We start from the raw sequence: 13,242 nt of genomic DNA on the forward strand, positions 1-13,242 counted from the left end.
GGATGGAGAGCATAAAACTGGCCCTAGCACAACAAATAAGACCTGGATTATGAGTCTGCTTGGAAACTAAGCAGGCAAAGTTTGGAATTTTGCAGGATTAAAGACTGGCATTTTTCTTCAATATTATACACATATCTCCAGGCAGTGTGAGGTAGAAAGGGTTCATTCTTAAAAGCCTAAACTTACTTTGACTCTTAAAACATACACATACAGAAGAGAAAAGGAATGAGCGATTGAGATTCTTAGGTTTTACAGGCATAGCCTTATTTGAGGAAAATTGATTGGCAACTATGAAGAAGTGAAGCCCAATGCCTGACTCTTCAGTTAACCCAGGTCCTTTTAATCTCTCATTTATGCCATTTCAAAAGATGGACCTGTTACACCAGAAGATGACCAGTTAAAATTCAGTCCTTATTATGTATTTTCAAGATGGGAGAGGAATTTAAAGAGGACACCATGGCAAAGAAATCTGTTATGAGTGGGAAAATGGGATTATTTATTTATTTGAGCGTGCGCACGCACAAAAGGGGAGGGAGGGGCAGAGGGAGAGGGAGGAGCAGACTTCCCGCTGAGCAGGGAGCCTGATGCAGGGTTCCATCCCAGGACCCTGAGATCATGACCTAAGCCAAAGGCAGAAACTTAATGGGTGCCCTGAAAATGTGATAGTTTAAGGGGTCATGTATTACAAACAGTTTTTCTCTATGCCTCTAAAACAACTAGCAAATTTAATACTTCCTCCTGTGCAATCCTGGAACTGCTATTGACTGATAGATCCCTGAAAACACATGGCAGGAATGAGGATCTCAGATTAAAATACACAAAAACACAAAATCAGAACATTTTAAAAAGGAAATTTTTAAATACACAGAATATGTATCATATGCACAGAATGAAACCACCAAGTCGAGTGCAGGGGAACCCAATGTATAAATATCAAGCAAGCAATTAATATCATCCTGGCCCCAAATGGGGTTTATAGGAGCCCTAAGAACAGCAGCACTATTGCCATTTCCCCTGACCTTGCCTACTTTGTCACCCAATGTTTGGGGCAGTCCTTAGCTCCCCTCCCTTTAGTGGGTTGTAGGTAAGATGAGTCAGGAAAACATCCTATCCTACTCCTGACAGACGCTTCTCCATGATGCTGTGGCAAAGAAAACACCATGTAACCATCTTTCAAGGGAAAGCAAACCTCCAAGATGACTTTCCTATCCAAGGGCCTGCAACAGGTGTGGCAGATAGTTCTCAGAGAAAGCAGTTGTGAACTCTACTGTCTGATACCCACCCACATGAAAAGCACCCACTTGGTTCTGTACACAGCGTGGATGAAGGAATATTTTGTTTCTTACACCAGGAAGAAGAGGCATGGTACTGTGAACATCAGGCATCCCTACCCTCCCAACTCCACTCTTCGCTAATGCCTACTTAAGACTTCCCAATTCCATAAGGAACTCTCACCTGCCTAAACTTAATCCTATGCATCTGGGTACAGTAGGATGGTGGATCTCTTCTTCCAGAAAGTATGCTGGCTTCCTCTATGAACACAGAGGCAAACTACTGAACCTTCAGTGGACACTAGTTGGCTGAAGCTCTGGATCCCTACAACTGTAGGGATCTTTCCCCCACTTTTTCTTTTCTCTACTCTCTCCATTCACTAGGTCTTATGATATAAACTGACTTAGGTTCTTCAAGGTAACTGGGATGCTTTACTCTTCTTCAGGTTACAAAAGTCTTCCATGTAAAAGTTTTCTAAATATGTTCATTGAGGTGCTGAATGAAAGACTAGTACAGGTGGTCATGAAGAAGTCCAAACATATGTGAAGATGGGACCACTTTCAGATAACACTGCTATAGAGCAATCAAGTCCCTGCACCAGTCTGTGCTGTACCTTATGCCACCTCCACTGCTGTCTTGCTAGAGCCACCCTAAATTGGATGTAGAGCGCAGAAACCTTAGTTGGACAGCTGCTGACTCTAGAGAGTTTAGCAGCAAAGGAATATCAAGGAAAATGCCTAGCACCTCATATCTTGCCTCTTGATATTTCAGTGCCATAAACTAGCCTCTGAGAAATACATACAATTTACTAGCTGAAGAACCCCCCTGCCTCACATAAGTAACAGAGAAAGGGAAAGGAAGAAGTATTCCACCATGAGGGGGTGCTTTCCCGACATTTCAGGGTTCTGGGCACCATAAGGTATTCCAGGCAGATGAGGATGCAATAATGCACACATAATACTCTACATCTCCCTAGAAATTCACAAACACCAAACCCTCCATTCACTCCCCCACTCCAAGATCAGCACATTGAAGGAATATCTATGATGACATGAAGCTAGGAGACAAAAAGGTCTGAGAAGGTAACTAAAGATCCCACTGCATGGGTACCTGGCTGGCTCAGTTGGTAGACCATGAGACTCTTGGATCTTGGGATTGTGGGTTTGAGCCCCACTCTGTGTAGAGATTACTTAAAAAAAGAGAGAGAGAGAGAGATTCCAAAGCAAATACCTTTTAGATCTGTGTATGAAGATCAAAGGGGCAATCTGAAGATAACTAGTCCTGGTTGTGAAGCCTCTAAACAAAAAAGGATAAAAGCAGAGAAGGCAATCCCTGAGATGAAATCTAGGAAAGGTTTCTAAATTGGGGCTCAAGTGACCTAAGGGCCGAGAGACAGAAAAAAATGATGCTGGTACCCAAAGTGTCAAGAGTAGTTTTAGATAGGCAAATTTAGTATGAAAGGGGTTTCCTGTCCCCAGAGGACTGAATCAAACGAGAAAAAGGCCTACCTTAAAAGATAAAAGGCCACAAGATTTTAAGCTGAGACAAGGATAATATAGGTATATTTATGCAGGAGAAGTAAAGGTAAAAATCTTGAAATCCTATGGATAATGGCAATAGATTATCCATTGAGACAGCATGAAAATACAATGAAAATGTTTGGGGCTTTTGTATTATGAAGAATGGGGAAGCTTGTTTTCTCAAAGGGGAACAAGACATGGTAAGCATTAGATTCAGCATTCAACCTCCAAAAACAAGAATCACGGGGCGCCTGGGTGGCTCAGTCATTTAAGCATCTGCCTTTGGCTCGGGTCATGATCCCAGGGTCCTGGATCGAGTCCCGCATCGGGCTCCCTGCTTGGCGGGAAGCCTGCTTCTCCCTCTCCCTCTCCCACTCCCCTGCTTGTGTTCCCTCTCTCGCTGTGTCTCTCTCTGTCAAATAAATAAAATCTTTAAATAAAAAAAACAAGAATCACTAGTACCTTAGAGCTAACACTTCCTTTTGACTAGGGTTACTACTAGCCCTGAAAAACAAGACCAAAGCCAAACTAAAAAGACAACCCTGCGTTTTTTGTCCAATTTTTCAATAATCTTCCAAAATACTTACTGCCTTTAAATATACTGTCAGTTTAATTATGTTTTGATAATGTGTTTCTTTTGAAAACCTGACAGTCTCTTAAACAATTATGTACAGTGGAAGAGCTGAGAAATGTGGTAGCCAAACTCTTACCCAGCAACAACAAATACAGCAGAGTAACATCTATATCCTCAAGGAAAGAAAGTATGACCCTGAAATCTTATGCCCAAACTGCCATTTGAAGTATCATGGCAAAAAACACACACATATATATACCCATACACACAAGCATTTAACATTTTGGGTTTTTTTAATCTGTTTTTTAAGATTTTATTTATTTGAGAAAGAGAGCAAGAGAGGTAGGGAGAGAGAGAGAGAAGGGAGAAGCGAGAAGCAGGCTCCCTGCTAAACAGGGAGCCCAACTCCAGACTTGATCCCAAGACCCTGAGATCATGACCTGAGCCAAAGGTAGACGCTTAACTGACTGAGCCACCCAGGCACCCCAAGCATATAATATTTTGAACATCTAAGAATTCAGGGAATATAATATGGCTCCAAGGAGCATTTTCCTGGAGAAATGACTAATGGACAAATTCAGCCAATTAACAGATCAAAGGAAATAAAATAATGGACAGCAAATAGTGAATTCATTTCATGGTAGGAATAAGAAATTTAAAAAACTGATTATGGGGGCACCTGGGTGGTTCAGTCATTAAGTGCCTGCCTTCGGCTCGGGTCATGATCCCAGAGTCCTGGGATCGAGCCCCGCATCAGGCTCCCTGCTCAGCAGGAAGCCTGTTTCTCCCTCTCCCACTGTGTCTCTCTGTCAAATAAATAAATAAAATCTTAAAAAAAAAAAACTATGATTATGTTACAAAACAGTACAGATTATAAATGTTATAACCCTGACAACAAATATATATATAAGATTTTTTTATTTGAGAGAGATCGAGTAAGTGTGCGCACAAGCAGGAGGAGAGGCAGGGGGAGAGGGAGGGAATCTCAAGCAGACTCCCTGCTGAGCACAGTGTCCCACATGGGGCTTGATCTCATGACCCTGAGCCGAAATCAAGAGTCAGATGCTCAACCGAGTCACCCAGCCTCCCCAATAAACAAATATTTATATATATAAAATATAAATACTTACATATATTTCGAGAACGAGAGTGTGTGCACGCGCATGAGTCAGATGGGCGGGGGAGAGAGAGAATCTTACGCAGGCTCTACCCCGAATGTGGAGCTCCGTGTGGGGCTCAATCTCATGACTCTGAGAACATAACCTGAGCTGAGAGCAAGAGTCGGACACTGAACCGACTAAGCAACCCAGGTGCCCCAATAAACAAATATTTTTAAAAGTTAGGAAGAAAAGGGGAAGAGAGGATGGGAAATGGAATATGTATGCTGATTTTCTTTTACTTAGCTCTGTCAATACAGGTTGAGGCTGAAAAATCAAGTAATAGGATAAGTACAGGTTAAAGGTACAAATAATCAGCTATAACTGTGTGGTGACAGGGATATGAGAGATGAAAAAAGTAGGAATATACGAATTTTGCTAAGGATCATAAAAGATCCTGTGTAAAAGAAGTGGTCTTTAATATATTCATGAACCTGGGGGTATATAAAGTATCAGATCAGTTCTCCTTTCCAGCCTCCAAGGAATGCATACCTTCCACACATCCCAAATATTCCTAGGGTGCATTGCCCAGAGGTAATGAAACGTAAGGTGTATAAAAGAAAGAAATTTACATATAAAACCAACTGTTTTTCCTTTCTCATAAATAATTTTGTTAAAAGTGTAGAATGCTATTTAAAAAAAGTATTTTGGTATGTGATGGAGTACAATAAATTCAGATATGTATAGACTGGGGTTGCTGGAATTACATTTTCATTAAAAGGAACTTACTAATTCCATCTCTGATTATTATTAAGAATGCATTATCCCCAAGGGAGAGTCCCATTAAAGTAAAGCATAAAGTACAGGGAATATGTGGTGATTCCTTATTTCATAGACATAATAAACTTATGGCAAAGTTCTATGCCTGATCTATCTGAGAATTAGAATCCATAAGCAAGATGGCTGTAAAGGTGAGGTGTATCAACACACTTACTTGAATTAAAAAAGGGAGACTTTTTTTTCTGATTTAAAAAATATATGGGCTAGATGCGTTGAAATCCAAAATAGATCTATTTTCTCAATTCTTTCTAAGTACACTATATTGAACAAGGTACCTAAAGTAATGAGTAATCAGCATAATGAACACATAATCAACAGTAATTTGATAGGTTTCAACAGACTCTTTGGTATACACTTCCCAGAAAGTGAGAAGTAACTAACTTGGTAAAAACTGGTAAGAAATCCTTGTGTAAGTCAAGAAGCTTCCAACTTTTCATTTTTAACAAAAGTAGAGAGGATGAGTTACTAGCTTTTCAGATCATTAAAAATGACTAATAAAGGGGCAGCTGGGTGGCTCACTCAGTTGAGTATCTGACTCTTGGTTTCAGTTCAGGTCATGATCTCAAGGTTGTGAGATCGAGCCCTGTATGCAGCTCTGCACTGGGCATGGAGCCTGCTTAAGATTCTCTCTCTCCCGGGATGCCTGGGTGGCTCCCGGGATTGTCTGCCTTCAGCTCAGGTGATGATCCCAGGGTCCTGGGATTGAGTCCTGAATTGAGTCCCACATCAGGCTCCTTGCTCAGCAGGGAGCCTGCTTTCTGCCTCTGCCTGCCACTCCCCCTGCTTGTGCTCATGCTCTCTCTCTCTGACAAATAAGTAAAATCTTTAAAAAAAAAAAATTCTCTCTTCCTCTCCCTCAGCCCCTCCCCCCTCAAAAAAAAAGACTAACAAAATGACTGAATAAACATATAAATATGTATGTATGTATTTAGGTATTGATTTTAATCAATCTGTGCAGAAGAATTTGAAATAATTTATACAGATATCTCAGCCTCATGGAAGTATATAACTGCCATTCCTTATGTGTGGGCTGCACCTATGACTTCCTTCCTTCAAAAGAGTCAGAATGGAAAGGGGAAAACAAGGAACCCTACATGGGAGAAATCTAAAAACTGAGTCCCAGCTAGGTGATGAATGTTAACATCAACAGTGATAAGTCATGTTGATATTATGTACCCTTAATACAAGGTGATGACAATATATTTTACCTCCATGGTCTTCCTCTCCAGTACTATAACCCTACTCTAATACCAGAAAAACATCCGAAAAATCCCAACTGGGGGACATTTTTACAATACCTGAGCAGTACTCCTCAAAATTGTCAAGGTCATCAAAAACAAGGAAAGTCTGAGACTGTCACAGTTGCCTAAGGAGACATGCCTATTAAATATAACGTGGTATCATGCATGGAATTCTAGAGAACTATCTGTACTATCTTCACAATTTTCAAAAATCTAAAACTGTTCTAAAATTTTAAAAGTCATTAATAAAACCACAATGGGATACCATGTCCCCCCACTAGGATGGTTATAATAACACAGATAATAACATGTGTTAACGAGTATGTGGATACACAAATTCTCAAACACTATTGGTAGGAATGTACTACTTAGTGCAGCCATGTTGGAAAACAGTCTGGCAGTTCCTCAAAAAGTTAAACACTGAGTTATCATATGACCCAGGAATTCTATTCCTAGGTATGAAGTACTGATTAATGCTACAACAAAGATGAACCTTGAAAAAATCCTAAGTTAAAGAAGCCAATCACAAAATACTATATATTGAATGACTCTATTCCTACAAAATATCCAAATAGGTAAATCTATAGAGACAGAAAGACTGGTGGTTTCCTAGGGTTGCAGGTAGAAGGGTAGGGGTGGGGGTGGGGGGTTGAGGGATAATGGAGTGTAAATGCTAAAAGGTATGAGTTTCTTTAGAGGTGATAAAAATGTTCATGGGGCACCTAAGTGCCATGGGGCACTGACAGTGCCTAAGTCGGTTTGGTGTCTGACTTTTGATCTCAGCTCAGATCTTTATCTAGGGTCACTGAGTTCAAGCCCCGAGTTGGGCTCCACACTGGGCATAGAGGCTACTTAAAAAAAAAAAAAAGTTCTAAAACTGATTGTGGGGATACTTGTGCAACTCTCTACTTACATTAAAGAACAGTGAATCATACACATAAAATGGGGCAATTGTCAGGTATGGGAATTATGTCACAATAAAACTTTTTTTTAAAGATGGACAATGGATCACTGTGATTTCTGCCAAATAACTCAGAAGGAATTAAAAGGATTTAGTTTCACTGCCATATAAAATTCTATTCCATTATCGTATGTAAATATGGTCTCTTAATCATTGCATCTAATATATTTATGTGATATATGTTAGTCCTCATGCATATGTGTACATATATGTATATAGATGCATATATTCCTGGGTGTGTATATCAGTATATATAATGTATATTATTCATACATTATGTATATATATGAAATTGAAGCTGTATTTCTACCTCAATCTAACAATGTAATAATTACTCATGGCTACATGACTTAACTGAAAAGAAATGTCTATCTACTTGATTAAAAATGTATTTCTAATAATTATTAAATGTAAACACCAAAAGTATACGGAAAGTATAATATACTTGTATTGTTTTTAATCAACTGTGTAATAAAGTAATTCAGTATAGAATTCAGTTTTCTTGTCACAAGCAATTAAAATACAGATTTTTGTTTAGAAAAATATTATAAGATAAATAAAATATATAAGGCTATCAGGGACGCCTGGGTAGCTCAGTTGTTAAGCGTCTGCCTTCGGCTCAGGTCATGACCCCAGGGTCCTGGGATGGAGTCCCACATCGGGCTTCTTGCTCAGTGAGGAGCCTGCTTCTCCCTTTCCCTCTGCTGCTCCCCCACTTGTGCTCTCTCTGACAAATAAATAAAAATCTTTAAAAAATAAAATAAAAAAATAGAAATATATAAGGCTATCAAACATAAAAATTTCAAGTATTAGGATAGTAAGATGGAAATTCAAGTGCAAGTAGAAAAATATATTTTTTTAATTTTTTAAAAAGATTTTTATTTATTTGAGAGAGAAAGAATGAGAGCATGAGGGGGGTAGAATCAGAAGGAGAAGCAGACTCTCCACTGAGCAGGGAGCCCGACTCGGGATTCGATCCCGGGACTCCAGGATCATGACCCAAACTGAAGGCAGTCGCTCAACCAACTGAGCCACCCAGGTGCCCCCAAAAAGTATTTTCTAACTATTTAAATTTGAGATGTAAAAAACTGTACCTAAAAAAACAAAACACCAAAAGAACCCTGTACCTAAAAACATGCAACAGTGGGGGCGCCTAACTGGCTCAGTCGGTAGAGCAGGTGACTCTTTATCTTGGAGTTGTAAATTCAAGCCCCAAACTGGGTGCAGAGATTACTCAAAAAAAAAAAACAAAAAAACAAAAAACAAAAAACACAAAAAATACAAAAAATACAAAAAATACAAAAACATGCAACAGTGTACAGTTTTTCAAAATTCTTTTAAGGGTTAGGTGACCAACTCCTAAATATACAGACCACTACTCTAAACAAATGGTTAAATATCCATCTATAGAGATAGTTCAATAGATCAATTAACAGATGAATAATCTTAATATTGCATTGTACGTTAACTAATTAGAATTTAAATAAAAATTTGAAAAGAAAAATAGATGGTAATCAAAGGGAATCAAAAGAAATATACAAGGCCTTCAAATCATTAAGAGACATTTACATACATATAAAACACAAAAAATAACATAATGGAAGCTCTTTTAAAAGTAGTACGTATATAAAGTCAATTAAGTTTGTAAAGACTTAAATTTTTCTGCAAAATGTAGTAAGAATCCTAGAGTAAGGAAACAACCAATCCAAACATGGACATCATGAGATCCAAAGATGCAGGATGGAACTTATGATAATGTAAGAAGAATTCAGACTAGAAAAATTCTCCTAAGACGCACATAAAGAAATGAGTAACATGCAATTACTGCTCTGTAAATATGACTCTTTAAAACGATGCATATGTGTTACCTAAAGCTCTAGCAGAAGACAAAGCAACCAAGTACAGAAAGGATTCTTTTGTACTTGTTAAAAGATAATATCTAATCTTAAGAACCACCTAAAAACCAGATTACTCTGTATGTAACCCCTTACCTGACATTTTGAGTAGGATTCCACCTTTCAGAGGGCAGTTCTCCACTCTGTGGGTCATCTACAGGCGGATGAAGAATCGAAATGCATACATCTCCATTCTATGAGACACAAACATCACATTCTGTAAATACTAAAAAATATGATGTAAAAAGGGACATCAGTTCTGCTGAAGTTTCTTTTATTCTTAGAAAACTTGTTTTCTCATCATTAGGGGAGAAAACAATTCTTTTTCTTCATGTTTGCAATCAATGTTGAAGAATTTTTTTTAAAGACAATATATTTATTTGTGAGAGAGAGAGAGAGCGAGAGGGAGAGAGAGAGAATCTGAAGCAGACTCTGCCCTGATCGCAGAGCCCAATGAGGGGCTCAATCCCGCCACCATGAGATCATGTCCTGAACCAAAACCAAGAGTCAACTGCTCAATCAACTGAGCCACCCAGACACCCCAACGCTGAAGAATTATTAAACATTTTTTTATATTATAAATATTAGTTCTGAACAATCTGCAAGATACATTTCTTAGTTAAAAAAGAAGCACTATGTTTGTAGCACCATCCTTCTAAAAAACTCATTTAAAAATAGAGGGGCGCCTGGGTGGCTCAGTCGATGGAACGTCTGACTCTTGATTTTGGCTCAGGTAATAATCTTGGGGTTGTAGAATCAAGCCCCACATTGGGCTCTGCATTCCACGGGGAGTCTGCTTCTCTCCCTCTCCCTCTGCCCTTTACCGCCCTCCCACTGCTCATGCGCTCGCATGCTCACGTGCTCTCTCTCTCTAAATAAATCTTTTAAAAATAGACAAATATGATGAACTGATATTCAAGAGTCTTGAGAAGCAACTAAATATCTTTATTTTCAGACACATCTGAACCTAAAGTACATAAAAAGAAACAACCCCCTCCAAAATTTGACCTTGCTTAAAATCTGTCTAGAGAGATGTATAATCTCCGTTAACATCAATGGTTTCAATAATTATGGTTTATATAAACTGAAAATATGCCTCCCAACAACTTAATTATAACTCCCTCAGGATATGGATAAAACTCACTACTTTTCTGGGTAAGATTTTATTTATTTATTTAAGAGAGAAAGCATGCAAATGAGCACGAGCAGGGGGAGGAGCAGAGGGAGAGAGAAAAGCAGACTCCCCGCTGAGCAGGAACCTGACCCAGGGTTTGATCTCAGGACCCGGGGATCATGACCTGACCTGAAAGCAGATGCTTAACTGAGCCACCCAGGCGCCCTTTGGTTCATAAATTTAAATTATAGGACCTAATCCACATGTACATTTAGTTTAAGTCAAACACATATGGACTGCTTACCTTACACATCACAGACTGTTATTCAATAGAAAAGACTGAGTAAGATACAGTACCAATCTCAGTCTAAAATGAAAGATTCAAAATTCTAAATAGAGATAATAACTAAAGTATAAAAATCTGGGACGCCTGGGTGGCTCAGTCGGTTAAGCATCTGCCTTCGGCTCAGGTTATGATCCCAGGGTCCTGGGATCGAGCCCCACATCGGGCTCCCTGCTCAGAAGGGAGCCTGCTTCTCCCTCTGCCTGCCACTCCACCTGCTTGTGTTCCCTCTCTCCCTGTCAAATAAATAAATAAAATCTTTTAAAAAATAAAGTATAAAAGTCTTATATATACAACCCAAATTTAGATATACACACAAAATACACAACCATATCAAGATAACAGAACATTTTTAAAAGGAGAATAAAATTTTAATAAAATACCAAATACCAAATTCTAAAACTTGTTAGATGCCATGAGGAAGGTAAAAAAAAAGCACAACAGAAACAAGGAAAGAGAAATTTAGGGTATATCCTGGATAGAGGACACCTGGCATGTGGTGTGGAAGACAAACTAAAGGCTTAATGTTTGAAAAAGCTTTGAGATGGGTCTTGAATAATAAGTCAATTTTAACAACGTAAGGGAAATTTAGACATGAGTTAGCCCAGAGAAATAAACCAACATCATAAACAGAATATGCTTGGGTAGTTGTATTTGTTTTGTATTGCTACTTTAACAAATCACCACAAACTTAGTTTAAAACAACAAAAATTTACACTTCTGTAGGTCAAAATCTGACACTGTTCTCATAAGGCTAAATTCAGTGTGTCACCAGCAATGCACTCCTTTCTGAAGGCTCTAAGAAAAAAATCTCTTTCCTTGCCCTTTCTAAGCTTCTAAAGGCCACCCACACTCCTTTGCTCTTGGTCCCACTTCCTCTAATCCTCAAAGCAAGCAATGTTGCATTTCTCTGGGCCTTTCTTCCATAGTCACATTTCTCATTCTCATTTTCTGCCTACCTTTTCCACATGAAAGGACTTGCTGGGTTACACTGGCCCCACCTGGATAATCCAGAATAATCTCTTTATTTTAAGGCCAGCTAATAATTAGCAACTTTAATTTTTCTTTAACATATAAGCTAACATATCACAGGTTCCAGGGATTGAGATGTGGACTTCTCTGACGGACCATTATTCTACCTACCACAGTAGTGAAGAATTCACTTGTAATGAAAAATAAAACATAAAAATTAGACCAGAGGAATATGTTTCTTTGTTCTGAGTTTAATACCTTTATATATAAAACTTCTGAGCAGTGGAATGACATACATAGATTTGTACTTAGAAACAACATATTAAAAGATGGGCATCTCAATTGATACAAAGCATTTGACAAAATCCAACACTTTTTCTAGATAAAAACACTCAAAAAGCTATAAATAGAGGGGAAGTATCTTAACATTGTAAAGGAATGAAAAAAAAACCCCACATCTAGCATTTTACTAAATGGTGGAATCTTTCCTCCTAAGATCAGGAACAGGACAAGGATAACCATTTTTACCACTGCTATTCAACACTGTCCTGAAGTTCTAGCCAGAGCATTAAACAATAAAAAGCAATAAAAGGCATACAAACTGGGAAGGAAGAATTAACATTATTTCAAAAACGACAAAGAAAATTTCAAAGAATTCACAAGTTAGCTACTAAAGCTAATAAAGAAATGCAGCAAAGTTGTAGGATATAAGATCAACACTCAAAAATCAGATTTACTTCTCTATACCAGCAATAACCTAAACAGGATAACCTAAAAAGGATATTGAGAAAATGCCACTTACAATGGCATCTAAAAGAATAAAATACCGAGGATTAAATCTAACCAAGGAGGTGAAAGATTTGTACACAGAAAACTATTGAAGCACTGCTCAAAGAAATTAAAGACCTACAACATCCCATGTTCATGAGAAGACTTAATGTTAACATGGCAATATTCCCCAATTTGATCTACAGATTAAATGAAATCCTAATCAAAATGATAGTTTCCCTTTTCCCAGACATTGACAAACTGATCCTAAAATTTATATAGAAATTGAAGGGACAAACAAAAGCAAAAACCACCTTTAGAAAGAAGAGTAAATGGGGCGCCTGGGTGGCTCAGTCAGTTAAGAGTCTGCCTTCGACTCAGCATGATCCCAGGGTCCTGGGATTGAGCCCCGCATTGGGTTTCCTGCTCAGGGGGAAGTCTGCTTGTCCCTCTGTCCCCCACAACCCCCCAACTCGTGCACATGGGGGGTTGTCTCTCTCAAAATAAATAAAATCTTAAAAAAAAAAGAGAGAACTGCCTTTCTGGAGACCTAGAATTTCCCCCATCCTTTAAAAATAATAATTATAATAAATAATTTATTGAGGTGAAATTCAAATACATAAAATGAACCATTTAAAGTGAACA

The 13,242-nt window shown here is 38.4% G+C and overlaps 1 protein-coding gene across 1 annotated transcript in view; it reads right to left on the reverse strand.

Moving 5' to 3' along the window:
* The window catches only part of UBE2R2 (ubiquitin conjugating enzyme E2 R2), a 113,291-nt gene that overhangs the window by 9,330 nt on the left and 90,719 nt on the right, over positions 1 to 13,242 (reverse strand). The window contains exon 3 of the mRNA XM_027616641.2: positions 9,497 to 9,594. Within this exon, the coding sequence (XP_027472442.1) occupies positions 9,497 to 9,594 (98 nt within the window). The remainder of the gene's footprint in view (positions 1 to 9,496; positions 9,595 to 13,242) is intronic.

This window comes from Zalophus californianus, chromosome 13 (genome assembly GCF_009762305.2).
Source record: "Zalophus californianus isolate mZalCal1 chromosome 13, mZalCal1.pri.v2, whole genome shotgun sequence".
Taxonomy (NCBI): Eukaryota; Metazoa; Chordata; class Mammalia; order Carnivora; family Otariidae; genus Zalophus; species Zalophus californianus.